The sequence below is a fragment of the Bubalus kerabau genome, chromosome 4, assembly GCF_029407905.1.
Source record: "Bubalus kerabau isolate K-KA32 ecotype Philippines breed swamp buffalo chromosome 4, PCC_UOA_SB_1v2, whole genome shotgun sequence".
In the NCBI taxonomy this organism is placed as follows: Eukaryota; Metazoa; Chordata; class Mammalia; order Artiodactyla; family Bovidae; genus Bubalus; species Bubalus kerabau.
Window position 1 is genome coordinate 131,645,467 of NC_073627.1, and position 19,589 is coordinate 131,665,055.

At 39.8% G+C, this 19,589-nt stretch overlaps 2 protein-coding genes across 4 annotated transcripts in view; one reads left to right on the forward strand and one right to left on the reverse strand.

The window, feature by feature from the left end:
* Positions 1-18,277, reverse strand: part of ERP44 (endoplasmic reticulum protein 44) — a 94,969-nt gene extending 76,692 nt beyond the window's left edge. Inside the window, exon 1 of one of the 3 annotated variants that reach the window (XM_055578655.1) lies at positions 18,167-18,277. Coding sequence is in view for 2 of the 3 variants with exons in the window: in XM_055578653.1 (XP_055434628.1) it covers positions 17,325-17,631 (307 nt within the window). In the remaining variant the exon portion in view is untranslated. Of the gene's footprint in view, positions 1-17,324; positions 17,647-18,166 lie in introns of those variants that run through there. The other 2 variants (XM_055578653.1, XM_055578654.1) reach the window with 2 other exon arrangements.
* Positions 17,726-19,589, forward strand: part of INVS (inversin) — a 131,252-nt gene continuing 129,388 nt past the window's right edge. The window contains exon 1 of the mRNA XM_055578640.1: positions 17,726-17,955. The gene's annotated coding sequence lies outside the window, so the exon portion shown is untranslated. The remainder of the gene's footprint in view (positions 17,956-19,589) is intronic.

Here is a 19,589-nt window from a genome sequence, read left to right on the forward strand (position 1 = left end):
GAGAAAAAGAAGACTTAAAATCTGATTATTCTGCTACAGAATATTGAATACTTCACAGAATTAAAAGCTATTTCTTGAAGGTTCATCTTATATACCTTAAACCACCCTTGTGTTCAAGACAACAACCAGTGTATATCAAGTAGGTCTTTACAACTTAGTGTTGTGGACTGGGAAACATAATTTACCCTTCTCTTCTGACCAGGTACCCATCTTCCCAGTTGGAGGGGTTTGTAGATGTATTTATGAGATTAGAAAAGGAAAACCATATGATGAGTTTTCCTTGATCCAACTTGAAATACTCTTTATAAACTATTTTATATGCCAATAGATTCTTACTGAATACCTTTATCACAATTTCTAAACTCAAAAACATCTGTTATATCCTCAGTTTTCATCAAATCTATAAGCAGATCTAGCTTAATGGCAGAAACTTACTAAAAGTGGTATATATTATACATGCTTATGTGTAAATAACTTCACATGCTGCTGGAAGCAATATTTAAGGGATAACTACGGTATATTCAAGTTAAGCTTATAGGAACATATGAAACTGTATAACCAGCAATTTGAAATCTTCCACACTTACACAAATAGGATTTTTATGTTTACATCTTTTCAGTGATCAAAATATACTGCAATAATCTTCTAATCTCTAAATTCTACTAGAGAAAGATTATATACTTCTAAGGAATCATCATCATTTTCCAAATATCTCATCAACTACAACAGTCAGGGATGTCTTTTTTTTTAATGATTTTGAGAGTACAAAGTACTAGAAATGATGCCTTTCTGTGTGGAGCAAATGACACCTTTCAAACAGAAAAGCGTAAACCATGTTTCCCACTTTCATTTAAACCACTTACAGGAATTTATTTGCTTTGTAGTAAAAGCAGAAATGCATATCAAGTTAGATTTTTATGTCTATCAATCACAGTTACATTTGCCACTATTTTGATAAGACTATGTTGTAACTTACCAGGGGAAAGAAAAAAGTTGATAAGCACTTTGAGAAACCACAGTGTTTAGAGTCAGACTTTTGAAATAAAAAGCCTCATCCATTTGCTCATTTCAGAAGGTTGGAAAGGTAGCACAAGCACCGAAAGTTTATCAGGACCGGCGTAATCCTCCTCCAAGGTACTCCTCCATTTCATAAGCACGACTCTATCTTCCTTCTCTATTCATTATCTTACAGAACAAAAATCTCTTCTATATGCCAGACACGATGCAAAGTACTTTATACACTATATCTTAAGCACACAACCTTGGAAAATAATTATCCTCATTTTCAAAATATGAAACTTGAGGGTCAGAAAGATAAAAAATTTTGCTTAATATCACACAACTACAAAGAGGGGTAGAGCTGAGAATGAACTAGGACTTTCAGTTATCCTGGATTTCACATCTTAGGACTACTTCCATAATGCATCAACTCTCCTTGGAAGGGATGTATTCCACTGTATACCTAGGCAGCAGGGGAAAATATAAGTAACAAATATATGTTTGAAGCACACAAGAATATTTCAATGTTACAAGTAGATTTACTATACACAAACACACAGCTCTTTTACATCATCATAGCAACTCCCGAAGCTGCAGTAGAAATTATCTCTAGTTTATAAATGAGGAAAGTGAAAGTTTGTAGTATTTCACATACAATAAGTACAAATAGCTGCTGAAGGATTAAGACTCATAGACTGTGACTTCTGCAAACTAGTGGTGGAACAGGGTTCAAACCCAAGTCTCTTTTAATTCTAAAACCAGTGGTCTGTACAACAAAATAACACTTTTAATTCTAAAACCAGCAGTCTGTACAACAAAATACCACTGTTTTCACAAACTGTTTTCATCATTATATACTGAATTTAAGTACAAATCTAAGTATAGTTATAAAATAGAACTCAGTTCAGTAAGTGGCTCAGTTGTGTCTGACTCTTTGCAACCTCATGGACTACAGCACGCCAGGCCTCCCAGTCCATCACCAAATCCCGGAGTCCACACAAACCCATGTCCATTGAGTTGGTGATGCCATCCAACCATCTCATCCTCTGTTGTCCCCTTCTCTTACTGCATCAGGGTCTTTTCTAGTGAGTCAGCTCTTCGCATGAGGTGGCCAAAGTATTGCAGTTTCAGCTTCAACATACGTCCTTCCAATGAACACCCAGGGCTGATCTCCTTTAGGATGGACTAGTTGGATCTCCTTGCAGTCCAAGGGACTCTCAAGAGTCTTCTCCAACACCACAGTTCAAAAGCATCAATTCTTCAGCACTCAGCTTTCTTTATAGTCCAACTCTCACATCCATACATGACCACAGGAAAAACCATAGCCTTGACTAGACGGATCTTTGTTGGCAAAGTAATGTCTCTGCTTTTGAATATGCTATCTAGGTTGGTCATAACTTTCCTTCCAAGGAGTAAGCGTCTTTTAATTTCATGGCTACAGTCAACATCTGCAGTGATTTTGGAGCCCCCAAAAATAAAGTCAGCCACTGTTGCCCCATCTATTTCCCATGAAGTGATGGGACCGGATGCCATGAACTTCGTTTTCTGAATCTTGAGCTTTAAGCCAACTTTTTCACTCTCCTCTTTCACTTTCATCAAGAGGTTTTTCAGTTCCTCTTCACTTTCTGCCATAAGGGTGGTGTCATCTGCATATCTGAGGTTATTGATATTTCTCCCGGCAATCTTGATTCCAGCTTGTGCTTCCTCCAGCCCAGCATTTCTCATGATGTACTCTGCATATAAGTTAAATAAGCAGGGTGACAATATACAGCCTTGACGTACTCCTTTTCCTATTGGAACCAGTCTGTTGTTCCAGGTCCAGTTCTAACTGTTGCTTCCTGACCTGCATACAGGTTTCTCAAGAGGCAGGTCAGGTGGTCTGGTATTCCCATCTCTTTCAGAATTTTCCACAGTTTACTGTGAGCCACACAGTCAAAGGCTTTGGCATAGTCAATAAAGCAGAAATAGATGTTTTTCTGGAACTCTCTTGCTTTTTCCATGATCCAGCAGATGTCGGCAATTTGATCTCTGGTTCCTCTGCCTTTTCTAAAACCAGCTTGAACATCTGGAAGTTCACGGTTCACATATTGTTGAAGCCTGGCTTGGAGAATTTTGAGCATTATTTTACTAGCATGTGAGATGAGTGCAGTTGTGCGGTAGTTTGAGCATTCTTTGGCATTGCCTTTCTTTGGGATTGGAATGAAAACTGACCTTTTCCAGTCCTGTGGCCACTGCTGAGTTTTCCAAATTTGTTGGCATATTGAGTGCAGCACTTTCACAGCATCATCTTTCAAGATTTGAAAGAGCTCAACTAGAATTCTACCACCTCCACTAGCTCTGTTCGTAGTGAAGCTTTGTAAGGCCCACTTGACTTCACATTCCAGGATGTCTGGCTCTCGGTCAGTGATCACACCATCGTTGATTATCTGGGTCATGATCTTTTTTGTACAGTTCTTCTGTGTATTCTTGCCACCTCTTAGTATCTTCTGCTTTTGTTAGGTCCCTACCATTTGTGTCCTTTATTGAGCCCATCTTTGCATGAAATGTTCCCTTGGTATCTCTAATTTTCTTGAAGAGATCTCTAGTCTTTCCCATTTTGAAGTTTTCCTCTATTTCTTTGCATTGATCACTGAGGAAGGCTTTCTTATCTCTCCTTGCTATTCTTTGAAACTCTGCATTCAAATGGGTATATCTTTCCTTTTCACCTTTGCTTTTTGCTTCTGTTATTTTCACAGCTATTTGTAAGGCCTCCTCAGACAGCCATTTTGCTTTTTTGCATTTCTTTTTCTTGGGGATGGTCTTGATCCCTGTCTCCTGTACAATGTCATGAACCTCAGTCCATAGTTCATCAGGCACTCTATCAGATCTAGTCCCTTAAACCTATTTCTCACTTCCACTGTATAGTCATAAGAGATTTGATTTAGGTCATACCTGAATGGTCTAATGGTTTTCTCCGCTTTCTTCAATTTCAGTCTGAATTTGGCAATAAGGAGTTTACGATCTGAGGCACAGTCAGCTCCCGGTCTTCTTTTTGCTGACTGTATAGAGCTTCTCCATCTTTGGCTGCAAAGAATATAATCAATCTGATTTTGGTGTTGACCATCTGGTGATGTCCACGTGTAGAGTCTTCTCTTGTGTTGTTGGAAGAGCGTGTTTGCTATGACCAGTGTGTTCTCTTGGCAGAACTCTATTAGCCTTTGCCCTGCTTCATTCTATACTCTAAGGCCAAATTTGCCTGTTACTCCAGGTGTTTCTTGACTTCCTACTTCTGCATTCCAGTCCCCAACAATGAAAAGGACATCTTTTTGGGGTGTTAGTTCTATAAGGTCTTGTAGGTCTTCATAGAACTGTTCAACTTCAGCTTCTTCAGTGTTACTGGTCAGGGCATAGACTTGGATTACCGTGATATTGAATGGTGTATCTTGGAAACAGAGATCGCATCCAAGTACTGCGTTTCAGACTCTTTTGTTGACCATGATGGCTACTCCATTTGTTCTAAGGGATTCCTGCCCACAGTAGTAGATATAATGGTCATCTGAGTTAAATTCACCCATTCCAGTTCATCTTAGTTCGTTGATTCCTAGTGTGGATGTTCACTCTTGCCATCTCCTGTTTGACCACTTCCAATTTGCCTTGATTCATGGACCTAACATTCCAGGTTCTAGGCAATAATTTATTCACTGTATAGTCACATTTTTAAGTTGTTTTTTTTTTAGTATAATACTGACAGTGCAATCAGCACCAGAAGACCACAGGGGCTGGAAGCTTGTCATGCCAGCTCATTACTTCAATGCACACAGTTGTAATACCACAGGATGGACAACTTGAAAGTTACTCAAAAGAGCAAATATATTCAATCATTCATTCATTCACTCACTGATTCCTTAAACCAAACAACATTTGTTGAGCACTTAAAACATGACAGAAATAAAAAAATTTAAATGCCTACAATGTACCATGGACACACTCATAAAGACTCATTTTGTCTTCCCAGAACTCTTCAAAAGAGAGGACTGTATTCTATTTGACAGGCAAGACAAAGGAAGCTCTGAAAAACTAAATAACTTTCTAACGTTAAGTGGTCAAGCTCAATGCCATTTCCAAGTTCCGTGGGCACAAACGCATGTACACATGTGGGCAGTTTCTGTTCTCAGGTAGCCGGTGATGGAAGACTACAGCAGGCCAAACAAGAACACGTGCCCAACACTACATTGTTCAAAACACACATTTCACCGTTAAAAAGTCCTTTCAAATTTGCACACATAAAAACTAGAAGGATGGACATACACTAAAATGTTTTAGTGGTAGGAGTATGTACTTTTTCTTCATTAAGCTTTTCTGTACTATTAAAGTATACTGCATTTAGCAATCAAAAAAAAATATGTCAGGAAATCTTTTGTCTTAACAGCTTGAATTATTACAACTTCAAGTTGTGACCAGTCGTGTTACACACAGAGAATATTTTCAATTTGGCAAATTGGGGGAACACTGGGGTAAACAGCCAAGGCCACTCCCAGCAGAGCCAACTGGGCCATGGCTGAGATCAATATTACCAGCAAGCCTGTTAGGGAGTTCTACCTTCTTGGGTCATATCAGCAATTTAAAAAAAAATAAAGCACAGAATAGAAAATAAGAAAAAAGAAAATGTCAGCAATAAAGACAGCTTTGCAAAACGTGTTTAGGTACATGATTTACTCTTCTAATGCACTGCACTTTCTTCACAGCATGCCACACACACTGCCTTTCTTGCTGCTCCTTCAATATGCCTGTGACACTCTCACATTAGGGACTGCTCTGGCTAATGCCCTTGCCCGGAAGGCTTTTCCCCTCAATGAATTCCAAGAACTGACTCCCTCACCCAGTTCAAAGCTCACCTTCTTGGTGATGCTCACAAACTCCTACTCCTCTGGGCATTCCTGATCCTTCTTACCCTAGACCTACCTTTTCTTTGTTTCATACACTCAACAAAATTATTATTGAGCACTTAATCTGTGTAAGGTATTGTACCAGAAACTAGGATCTGAGAATAAAAAGCTATGATACCTTTTTAGCACTTTTTGTTCCACAGATCATAGAACCATGGAAATAACACCTCCTATGAGTCAGACACAAAACCTGTATTATTCCTCAGAAGTTAATAGGCGAGACAACAAAAGGTGAGAGGCAGCAGATCCAAGATTTGAGCCCAGATCTCTGACTCCTAAATTAAATATTCTCCTAGAAGTTTTCTTTAGTTGATATACATTCAAGTTATTGTTAAGGAAAAAATACTTCACTTTGCCTCTGGAAGATACTCATGGTCAGAGTGCAGGCACAATTAAATAATAAACAAACTGGGCAGTTTCTGAAACAAACAAATAGAATGTGCTTTAAAATCAGCACAGTTTTTACAGTTCTAAAGCAAAATTACGGTACCTCAAACTGTTCATTCAAAGGTTAAATTAAGAACCAAGCAACACTGTGGTACTTGTGTCAATTGTAAACAGATCACAAGACTTCTATGAGAATCAGAATCCATTTTAATAGTAAGAACTGGTGCTAGAAAAATTGAGGAATGAGTCAATTTGAGTAGCTGTTTTCAAAGAATTATTTTGACTACCAAAAAAAGTGTAGCTCTTCTTTATCTCAGCTCTTTCAGAATGTGAAATCATTACAGAAACATGAGCTTTTACTAGCTAGCTGCTGCTGCTGCTGCTGCTAAGTCGCTTCAGTCATGTCCGATTCTGTGCTACCCCATAGACGGAAGCCCACCAGGCTCCCCCGTCCCTGGGATTCTCCAGGCAAGAACACTGGAGTGGGTTGCCATTTCCTTCTCCAACGCATGAAAGGGAAAAGTGAAAGTGAAGTTGCTTAGTTGTGTCCGACTCTTCGCAACCCCATGGTCTGCAGCCTACCATGCTCCTCCTTCCATGGGATTTTCCAGGCAAGAGTACTGGAGTGGGGTGCCATTACCAGCTAGCTAGCTGGAGTTTTACTGCAATCGGGACAGATTCTCTCTTAGGGAATCCTCTGGTTATCTACTGGTTAGGGCTCTTCCACTGCAAGGGGCACAGGTTTGATCCCTGGTCAGTGAACTAAGATCCCTCATGCTGTCTGGCACAGCCAAAAAAAAAAAAAACTCTCTCTTAGATCACACACACAATTAAAACCATTCTTCACTCATAAACAGACTTCCATATTGTTTCAGTAATATTTTCACAGCTGGCATTTTTCCCCTATATTTTATAAAACTTAAAAAAAAACAGCTAAACAGCAGGCATGTAAATATGAGAGTATCTTGTCCAAAGGATCAAGAAATTTTAAGTACATTTACTATTTCACTTTATAAAGTTATTCATAATCTCTACTCCATCACTGGGCTTCCCTGGTGGCTCAGATGGTAAAGAATTTGCCTGCAATGCGGGAGACCTGGCTTCGATCCCTGGGTTGGGAAGATCCTCTGAAGAAGGAAATGGCAACCCACTCCAGTATTCTTGTCTGGAGAATTCCATGGACAGAGGAGCCTGGTGAGCTAAGTCTATGGAGTTGCAAAGAGTTGGACACTACTGAACAACTAACACTTTCACTCCATCACTAAATCAGTTTCATCAACATTTTGGAGTTGGCTCAAATTTCTTAGAAAATGCTTTATATATTAGATATTGGTTTGTCTTAATGAACTCGTGTAACTTCTGGCCATTTTAAAGTGGGCAGGAAGAAAAATGCACATTAACTAACGGGTTTATCAAATTAGAAGATTAAGCTCCTGGCAAAGGTATCCTTCTGAAACCTAAGGCAAATAAAACACCCAGGGGCCATCTTTCTACAGGTAATTTTAATAACTAAAATGTAGCAATGTTCTTAATCAATAAAGTTTTCTCTAAAGTATCATTTCTGAAGATGAAGCCCTCAAAAGGGACTTTATCACGGAGACAAACTGTAGTCCCTCAAATAACGTCCCAGTCACATTCTACTGGAAGGCTCATTGGACTGCCCCAAACAGTCTATGCAATCCTACTCAATTTTCAGTTGAAAAACAAAGCCCCAAGAAGGACAGTGACTTGTCCTAAATTGCCTTGTGAACTAGTAGATGAATCAATACTAAACACTCAAACTCTTATTTTTGAGTTTTAACTATATTGTCTGAGGTGAGGTGAAAGTTGCTCCGTCATGTCCGAGTCTTTGTGACCCCATAGACTATACAGTCCACAAAATTCTCCAGGCCAGAATACTGGAGTAGGTAGCCTTTCCCTTCTCCAGAGGATCTTCCCAACCCAGGGATATTGTCTGATGCCTCCCTAAATTTGCTATCAGGCTGCTGCTGCTGCTGCTGCTGAGTCACTTCATTCATGTCCGACTCTGTGTGACCCCATAGACGGCAGCCCACCAGGCTCCCCCGTCCCTGGGATTCTCCAGGCAAGAACACTGGAGTGGGTTGCCATTTCCTTCTCCAGTGCATGAAAGTAAAAGGTGAAAGTGAACTTGCTGAGTCATGTCCGACTCTTCGTGACCCCATGGACTGCAGCCTACCAGGCTCCTCCTTCCATGGGATTTTCCAGGCAAGAGTACTGAGTGGGGTGCCATTGCCTTCTCCAAAAGACAAATCTGTGCTAATAAGACAACTAACATTTTTCCGGGTTATTGCTACCCCTTGGACAGGCAAGATATATGTTCCTCACAAGCACTGAAACACTATTTGAAGCATTTTCCTTATTCTTTACCTCACCTTTGTCTTGGGCTTCTGAGACAGATGACAACTAGACCAGCAGTATCCAATGGTACTTTCTGCAACAATGGAAATGGCTCATCATCTGTGTTGTTCAATACACTAATCATGGCTCAGTGGGTAAAGAATTTACCTGCAATGCAGGAAGACATAGGAGATGCTGGTTCGATCCCTGGGTTAGAAAGATCCCCTGGAGAAGGGAGATGGTAACTCATTCCAGTATTCTTGCCTGAAAAATCCCAAGGATGGAGAAGTCTGGCAAGCTACAGTCCAAAGGTTCACAAGGAGTCAGACACAACTGAATGACTGAGCACACACACACGTGACCACTGTGCCCTTGAAAAATGGCTACTCTCACTGAGGAATGAAATTTTATATTTTATTCCATTTTAATGAATTTACAGTACAGTTATAGATAATTAAACCTTCAGTCATTCTACTGCATGTGACCCACCTACCGAACTGAGCAAAACACTAACGGTAGAGTCCCATAGAAACTCCTTTTTTCCAGTGTTAAAAATTCTTCTGATGCCTAAAGATCTTTTTCTAAAATCTCTTAAGTTCAATTACAACAGCTTCCTTCCACTACTAGACTCTTCTAATCTTAAGGAAGAAATGGGAAAAGTATTGGCACTCTAATTCACTTGACAGTTTTCTTTAGCTCAAATACTCAAATATTTTTCTGAGATGATTTCTTCCTTCTTTTCCCTTTCTTTTGTATTATTTCAGTAATGTTCATGTCTACAAATTCAGGTGACCAAAAATTAGATACATTAAAATATAGTGTTCAAGGTTCTACATAATGAGAAAATCACACTACTAGAGGAATAAGAGATCTTGATCACAAGATCACTGAAGGAATCAAAGCAGAATCTGATTGCAGTCTCTACAAGAACAGAACCAAGACCTGTGATCCATGGCATTACATAAGAAATTTCTCCAAAGTCGCATTTTTGTCCTTCTCCTCTTGAGTGGAGTAATTGGAATGCTACTGAGAATCCACTAAAGACCATGATTTTTATTTTGGCTAAGATAATAAGGAGCTGTTCTAATGGAAACTGGCCAAAGGGTTTGCTAGCTTCTTTAGGGCCAATTCTAACATCTGGCCATGTCAGTGAGCCACACAGAAGACTCCTTAAAAAAACAAAAGGAAACCCCCAAAACAGGTACCCAAATCATGATACAGATTTATTGTCATTGAAGGATATAAGCTTTCTTATTCATTCCACTCAAGACTGAAAATTAACTCATCCATTTAACCTTTTAAGGCTCTGTTCTTGTCTTCTTTCAAGACTTCTGATTCTGCCAATGAGAAGAAATTTGCTTCTTTTTAGACGTCTACAGCTGTACTTCTCATACTTAATGGTCATATATGAATCAACAAGGTACACTTATTAAAGTACAGATTCTGAATCAGTATGGCTGGGGTGAGGACACTGGAAGAAGATCTACAACTCACTTCTACAAATACCTTAAGGACACCTATCATTCTCATTTTGGAATTCTAATTATTTATATATAGGTATTCTCTCTCTCACTGAACTATAAATTCCTTGAAAGCATGATGTGAATCTCAATAATCTTTCTCTTCCATAGCAGACAGTAAATAGGCTCTCAAACGACAGGAGGAAAGGAAAGAATAATACCAAGGAAATAAATTTGCTGCAGCCTGAAACCCAGGTAGATCCTCTCTATGGGATCAAAGGTAGGCTAATGAGCACTGAATGCTATGAAAAGCCAAACTATGTTTTTCATTTAGTTAGTTAAATGAAACAGAGTACAGTAATATAAGAAAAGCTGTGACCAAAGTGTGCTCTTCCTCCCACTGGATAGCAGAGTGAGGGGGGCATAGACCCGCAAAGCCAGCAGATTTTTTGAGGAACTACCCAATCAAATAAGAAATTTACTAATTAGATAAGTCAGAGGAATAGCCTTTTAAAAAACAAGACAGACTACCAAAGAATCACTGAATCATCAAATCTGGAGTGCTTACCTTAGAGACTAAAAATTTTAGTTAGGTGATTTACCCAAGGATACAGTGTTAAGGATGTGGAAGAGGTAGAACTTGCACATAGATGCCCTGACAGCTAACCCTGTATTTTTTGCATTCTGCTACCTCATGAATGGACACTAAATGAAGAAAGAACACTTTCTGTCATTCTTAAACTGCATCTTGTGAGCACATCTATTCTGAATTACTGCAATGAGTAAACAAGGTTTTGAAAGGGGTAAATAACAAAAAGCTCAACATTCAGAAAACTAAGATCATGGCATCTGGTCCCATCACTTCATGGCAAATAGGTGGGGAAACAGTGGAAACAGTGTCAGACTTTATTTTTGGGGGCTCCAAAATCACTGCAGATGGTGATTGCAGCCATGAAATTAAAAGACGCTTACTCCTTGGAAGGAAAGTTATGACCAACCTAGACAGCATATTCAAAAGCAGAGACATTACTTTGCCAACAAAGGTCCGTCTAGTCAAGGCTATGGTTTTTCCAGTAGTCATGTATGGATGTGAGACTTGAACTGTGAAGAAAGCTGAGCACCGAAGAATTGATGCTTTTGAACTGTGGTGTTGGAGAAGACTCTTGAGAGTCCTTGGACTGTAAGGAGATCCAACCAGTCTATTCTAAAGTAGATCAGTCCTGGGTGTTCTTTGGAAGGAATGATGCTAAAGCTGAAACTCCAGTACTTTGGCCACCTTGTGAGAAGAGTCGACTCATTGGAAAAGACTCTGATGCTGGGAGGGATTGGGCGCAGGAGGAGAAGGGGACGACAGAGGACGAGATGGCTGGATGGCATCAGCGACTCAATGGATGTGAGTTTGAGTGAATTCCGGGAGTTGGTGATGGACATGCAGGCCTGGCGTGCTGCTGTTCATGGAGTTACAAAGAATCGGACACGACTGAGCGACTGAACTGAACTGAACTAACAAAAACATACATACATATTCAAGCAGAACTATAAACAGTCATTAATTATGAAGTAAACAAACCTTTGGTTGTAATCAAGTAAATGTACATTTAAACCAGATAATATTGTTGGTCTACTAAATTAGCACAGACTACAAAAACACCCATTGTAACTAGAGTGTGAGGAAGTGGATATACTCATACATTGTTCATAGAAATAAACATCTGTACAGCTTTCCAGTAGGACAAATTTGTACAATGTATCAGAAATCCTAAATAAAAGACATACCATAAAAGAAAAAAAAAAGGATCTAAGATATACAATTCTAGAGAATTAACCTGAGAATATATTTGCAGATCTATAGTGAATATCATTGTATGTGAATCATCTGCACATTTTTTTTAACAACTGTGGAAAACTGGAGATGACCAATAACTGTATTTTATATTAAAAATATCATTTATATTAAAATAGTAATATTTTAACAAACGATGAAGTAAAATATAGTGCATCTAAAAGTTGAGTTACTGCAAAGCTATTAAAAGTCAGAGTCTACAGTGTGGAACATGTTGTCAGTAACTGTGACAATCAGACATTTTTACACAGCTTTTACAAGTTTGAGTTGAGTAGTACGCTCCGGTGCTTCTCAATGTGACTGAATTTGAGGATCAACTAAGGTGATAAAGAGTTAAAAACCCCATGGCAAAGAATGCAAATATGAGAAAAGTGTGTTACCTTGTTGGTGAGAACTCAAAATGGCAAAACTCCTGTGGAATTTCCACTAATTAGCAACATCTACAAAGTTACATTTATTATTTGCCTGAGCAACTTCAATTACAGGAATCTATTAATATCTCAAAGATACACTAGCAAAAGTAGTTCTGAAAGTAGTTTAACATATTTGTTAAAGCAAAAGAATGGGAACAATAGTAGCCACATCTACCCAGAGGAGAAATAAACAGTTTAAAAGAAATAAGGAATATTTCTATGCTGAATACACTTTACACTCTAGGATACACTTTACAGATTTTAAGAGGGGAGAGGGTGAGGTGGGCAGAGAAAGTATGAATAATGTGCTAGAGTTTACAAAGGGGATGGAGAAACATACAGATATACAGATACAAGTAGACTGCTTACATTTCTTTTTAAAAGAAAGAAATAAAAATTAAAAAAATTTTTGAAGGTTTCTTATATTAGGAGGAAGTTAAGAGAATAGAATAGACCAGGCATAGCAGTTAGCCTTCTGTAAATATAGTTTGTTTTATAGATTGCTTTGAAAGCAATAAACCTTACATATTGATAATTATATATTAGAAAATAACTTTTTAAAAACTGAAAAACAAATGAACCTAACTATTGAGTTGGTGGTTAAACCCACATAAAGTTAACTACAAATGTACTGGGAATAAATGGAACAGAGAAACATGAAACCACACCACGAGGACACAGTCAGAAACATTCAGAAAGTGAGAAATAATATAGGACAGAGGACCCAGTTTTCTCAGCAATAAATTACAAGGGGAGATTGAGAGAGAGAAGCCACAGATTTAAAAATTTTAAAAGAGATGTATAATCCAACTGGGATGTATGGCCCTTACATGGCTCCTGCTTTATACATCCAATTTGTTAAAATCTTTTTTTCTCTTTGAAACAGGAAAATCTTAACACTAAGTATTTGATGATATAAAGAAATTTCTGTTACTTTTTCCACTTGTGACAATGGTATTCTGTTTTTTGCTTTGTTGTTTAATTCTTATCTTTTAGAGAAACATACTAAAGAAAAAACAAATGACCTGGGAATTAAAAACAAAGCAAACAAACAAAAAGCAATGTTTAGGTCCCCTAGATACAACTAGCCTGGTAGAGGGCCTACAAAGAATTGTATTAAAGTTGGCTCAAATGGTTCTAATGAGCAACCAGGTTTTGTAAACCACTGATCTGGAGCAAGCCATATCAATAGGATAAATAACCCACAGAGTTCTGAATGTAACAACATGTATCCAGAAGTACTCTTTTTGATGACAGGAATCAGTATTTATAATAGCCACAAATGGCTAAAACGGACATCTCTGAATTCTACTGTACTTATTTTCTAAGGTACTTAAAAGAGTTTAGTTAAATAAATATTTACTTAGCTCTCTGATTTACTTAGTTCCCTAAGCAAACACTTCTTGGCTTCTTATACATATTGAACAAACCAGGAGAACAATAATGGCAAAAGCCTTAATGTCCAGGCACAAGGCAATTAGGGCTAGTAACAACTTATGATCTATAAACCTAACCATCAAGAGATTAATGAGAAAGCCTTTTGCATAAAGTAACTGGAGCAGAATGTTATAAACCTGTGAACCACAGAAAAGGTGGTTTAGACTATATCAGACAACTTCATTCTAACTTAGTCTTATTTCACTTATCTCACAATCTCAAAACTCGTGTACAAAACCAATGCTGGAAGAACTATTAAGAAATTAATAATTTAAGGGGAAAATTGTCACTTTTAATCCTGAGTAAACCCGTCTCAGAAAGATAAGCAGAAAAGAGCTAATGGATAAGTAACTGATTCTCTGGTTAGTGATAAATCAAACATCCCCTTAACTTATTCTATGAGCTGCCAAGTAAAGACTGTCACATAGCAAAATGAAAAGATACTGCCATGATACATCTGGCCAGATGCTCTTCCTCTGATTCAGGTAGCTCTCCTTAAAAGGACACACAACTGAGAAGGAATTTCCCAATCCAGACATTATATACATGGAGATTTAGTAGAGAAATGTTGCTCCAGCATTCAAATCATCCACAAAATATGATAAACAGTTATAGAGGCAGAGATTACACAGTTTAGGAACTAAAGGTGTAATTGCACATCTAATGGATCAATTCAAATCATAACAGTAATAATATAATGACATACAGTAAAGGTATCAGGAGGATGATGCCTTTTTTGCATTTGCCAGGTGACTCAAATACCTTTTCTGATTTACCCCAAATCAGTGTGTCTACAATACCTGACTTTGCCCAAGACATGTTGCAAATTCAGTGGAGTTTAAAAATAATTTAAAGGCGAAGGGTGTGTTTCAAAAAGCAAGCCCAAAATACAAGAACTCATTGTCTAAGACCCTGACTTTAAAGCTATCTATATATAAAAGCTCAGGGAAGAAAAACGTCACATTGAACTTTTATGTTTAGTTACCCATCCCAGAAAGGCGTTTAAGGCATAGAATGATATATCCCAAAATGATTTTGCGATAGAGGTCAGGGGCGAACTACCTGCCTACAGAAGTTTAGGATTTTATGTTTCAGCTGTTATCTTATGAACACCACTAAACAGATCTAGTTCTTCAGGGCGGAGGTATAGTTTGCCTGAAAAAAAATCATTGTGGTAAGAGAATATATGGCTTTTTGGAGCATGCCATTTAAGGGAGAGAAAAAAAATGACCTCAGCTAAGTGGGAACTTACATATTCAATGGCTGAATAGGGGAGGGAATAAACTTGAAGTCTGAGAGGGGAAGTTGGAAGGAGGAGGAAGAAAGTACACTAGAGAAGATAAGGGTTACTGAGTAAGCAGGTTCCATCACAAGAACAAAACTACCAATTAGATAAGTAATTCAAATTGTGATCAGACAGGTGTTCTATAAATATTTGCTAACTGGCATATGATTATTAAAACTACTTTGTTTACTTTGGTAAACACTGTGTTCGAACTGAATTTAGCTCCACTTGTAACTCTGGCTTACTAAACCTTTTCTTGGGCTTTATTTTCCAGCCTATTAACCTTTACAGGTTAACCTTTATTCTCTAAAATACCTTCTATTTTGCTACATTTATTTAGAGAGGTAAGTATACAAAATGTTAACTAGATTTTAAAAGTATTAGAAAAAAAATTTTTATGCTTAACAAGGTTTGTAGGCTTTCTATAAAAAGCGTAAGTTATTTCAAAACAAATTATTTTTCTTTCTTAAATTTAGCTCTACAGCCAGTGAATCTTATAGTTTCTCTAACCAGTATTTCACCTTTTCTTTTCAATCTCTTATGATTTTTGCCCTTCATATTTTTTGTAACCTAGAAGTAATTTCTGGAAAACAACCCATAATTCTGGTCATTTTTATGGATATGGAAAGATTAGTATTTATTACCCTTAAAGACAGAGTGGTCTCAGTATTATTCTAGTACTCCAGAAGAAAGAGACCCACAGGGTATGATGCAATTACCAAGAAATAGTTCTCTACAGAATATTTTCCTCTATAGAGAAGACACTCGTTACCCTATAAGAAGTGACAACAGGACACTTCATCATGTAACATTCCCATGTTTACATGCAACTTTTAGTTCTCAAAAGTATTTTGACATACCCTTTAGTTTTTTAATAGCACTCTTCCTCTGAAAAAGTCCAAGTACTGGGTATGGCCTTTGAATATGACTTGAAAATCAGAGAAAAGAGGGAGGAGAGAGGAAGGAGAGGGGAGAGAAGAGAAAACAGGAAGAGAGGGGACACGCAGAGAGAAACTATTTCAAACACAAACATTAAAAATTTAACGTGATATGGCAGAATAATCACTGTGAGTCAAGACACCTGCTTCAAATCCCAGTTCTGCCAGTAACCAGCTATATGACTTCCTGTGAGTCATTGAATTATATTTCTTACATTGTCAAGAATGATTTTAACTTAATGTTCAACTTAAATTTAGCTTTATAAAAACCTACTACAAGGAGAATCCCATGGACGGAGGTGCCTGGTGGGCTACAGTCCACGGGGTCGCAAAGAGTCGGACACGACTGAGCGACTTCATTCACTCACTCACTCACTACAATTAAAGTACTTTCAAATATCGTGTTATAACAACAGTTCAATTAAAAGTACATCATTTTGCCACATGGAGTTAGTCCTTTACTTTTGTCTCAATTTGACCTGGATTACTCAGGTTGCACACTCAAGATGTACTTTGGAGGAAGACGGAGTGAGGGAAGATTCCTTTGCAAGATGAGATGGTGCTGAGCCGGTGAGGGAGCTAAGGAATAAGTGCATATGTATGCAGAAAACCTGGTCATTCAGCAATCAGGAGCCTGAAGAACAACTCTGCTTAAATTTCGGGGTGGAGAGGGGCAGTATAACCAGATGCGAAGGAGGCTCTGAGCTGAGGCTTTCTGGTAATCACAGCCTCCACCCTTCAAACCTTTCTCCCCCAGTGGACACCAAACCAGCTTCCAGTTCCGGGTTCTCAACCAATCGTATCAAGCCACAACAGAGGGCTCCGCCGACCCGGGCACCGTTTCAGGGCTCAAGAGCGAGATTCACAAGACCCCAGCACCTGTCGGCCTCACACTGTTCCCAAAAGAAGGGGGTGGGAGGGAACAGAAGGTCTACGCCCCGACCTTTTGGACACAGACTACCACAAAGTTCATGAGCCCTCCGAAACCTGGGGGAAGGGGCGCTGCTCGCCGTGACCCTCCCACAGTCTCTTTTCCCAGGGCTAATTCTCGGGTTTCCAGGTCTCATTCTCCGTCCGTGGTTTCTCAGGCCTCAGGAACCCGGGGCCTGGGAAGCGGACAGACGGATGCCGAGAATGAAGGCAACGGGGGAGGGTGCACTCCTCGCCACCAGAAGCAAAAACAGGAAAGCAAGGGTAGGAGCAGCTGTGTCCCCCTCGGCAAGGGCGGGAGACCGACAGACCATCTATCGAAGGGTCTGTCATTCCTTCACTCACTCACCAGGAGAAGCAGGGAGCATCTGAGGTCGGGTAAGGATAGGAAGATGCCAGGAATCATGGTAACGCCGTAGTCCGCGGCAGGGACAGGCGCTGGCGTCTGGGACTGGAGAAGGTTGGGTTAGGATAGGAAAGGGCTGGGCTCCGGGCACCGGCGTCAGTGGAGGATTCTCCCGGCAGCGGGACCCCGTCCTCTCGACCCGGAGCTCCAGCGGCGAACACCCGGGACAACTTCCAGAGAGGCCTCGCACACCCTCACTTCCGGGTCCTGCCTCTCTCAGAGCCCGTCGGAACATGTAGTCCTGCGCCATTCTCAAAAAGCACGTCATCAAACGCACGGAACTCTTTTCCCATCAAGCTCTAGGGCCTGGTCCACCAAGTCGGCCGCGAGCAGGGCCTTGTGGGATAGAAAGGGCGTGGGGGAGAGTTATTAGAGGACGCGAACTACAATCCCCAGAAGGCTGTGCCGTCAAGAGCCTCGCGCCGCCTTCCGAGGGGTTCCACTAGTTTTCAGCTCGGTGGGCTCAGTCCCAGCTGGATGTAGTGGCCTGGCCTGGCCTGGCAGGAGGGGCGGCCCAGCGGGGGTCGTGCCTCCTGGAGCCGCCCCCAGGACGTGAGTCCTGGAGGAGGCGACGGTGAGTAAGAGGGGCCTGGCTGGGGAGGCTCCTCTCGGTCTGCAGTGCTAGCCCCTGCCTCAAACTCTCGGCCCTCCTGGCCTGAGCTGTGGCCTGAACCTCCAATCACTGGCCTCCTTGCCTACTTGCTCTTCTCTCTGCGTTAGTTCTAGCATTATAAAGTCAGAGCCACCCCCTTGTTGTGTTTAAATGGAATGTGTTAATGACTTACCCGTAATTGTCACTTTGGACTCCTGTACGGAATAGTTATGGGATGGACTGGGGAAGCCCGTTGTAAACTGAGAAGCTCCGTGCTAGAGTGATAGCTTCTGATGCATGGATCACTCCTACAGGATGATTACAACACTTGCTAGCCAAGCAGTTAAGGAACTTAACCTGGGCCCGGTTAGCTCTCCAGATTCATTTACGAACACCTAGCTAGATCGCCGTGCCGCCAATTGTAGCCAAGCAATCTCAACTGAGCTTGCCTGGTAGCTCAGCTGCTGAAGAATCTGTCTGCAATGCTGGAGACCCTGGTTTGATGTCAGTCACCATCTCTGATAACTTCCTGAACAACCAGTCCTTTGGTCCTAATCACAAATACTCTTCCTTTGCTTGTGACTGCAGCACCACTTTGAGGTTCCCTGGTGTCTCAGATGGTAAAGAATTCGCCTGCAATGCAGGAGACTTGGGTTCTATCTCTGAGTAGGGAAGAACCCCTGGAGAAGGGAATGGCTACCCACTCCAGTATTCTTGCCTGGAGAATTCCATAGACGGAGGAGCCTGGCGGGCTAGAGTCCGTAGAGTTGGAAAGAGTCAGTCATGACTGAGCGACTAACAGTACTACTACTACAGCAGCACTAGTTTTCTATAGTTATTATTAGAGCGTTTATTACACTGGCTTATTTTATAGTTAGTTAATGATGATGATACCTTTGCGTTTTATAGAACTTCATAACTAAGAGGTTTTGATCTATAAAAGTTTAGGAAAAACAGCGCTAAAAAATTTTTGTATACATTTGAGGTGGTTTTTTTTCTAAGGATTTCTCAGGCTGACAAAATTAAATAGTGATGGAGTCAAGATTTTTATTTAGGTCTCCTCTCTCCTAGTCTGGTGTTCTTATATCTTTACCACTCACCAACCTCTCTGGTAAATAGAAATGAGGAGTTAAAAAAGATCAGAGACAGATGAGTATGAACTCATTACTCCAAGAAACTAAACTTTGACCCTGGTCACCCTCTGGACTTAGTACTCAGCCTATGACTGATTTTTCACTCAACAAGCATTCACTGAAAACCATCTATCTACCTGTTTCTGTACTAAGTTGCTAAGAATTATGAGATGTATATAAATATATATAACTGAGATAAAATTTTTAATTTGTTTTCCAAAAGCTTTTTTTGTGATTCTGATGTGTCCAAAACTCTGATCACCTGGAGTGATCTAAAGTGCAGAATAATGTCTAGAGTTCAGAACAGTGCCTGTCAAATAGTTGGCACTCAACCTGTTGAATGAATCTGCATGGTCTACTGATTTCATGTTTCATATTTTATGGGAAGGCAGAGCTGAGGTAGCTTATGTTTACACTGCATATTATTAAAGAACTGGACCTTGAGCCCAAGTATAATTACTCTTCTGTGTTTTAACCTCCACC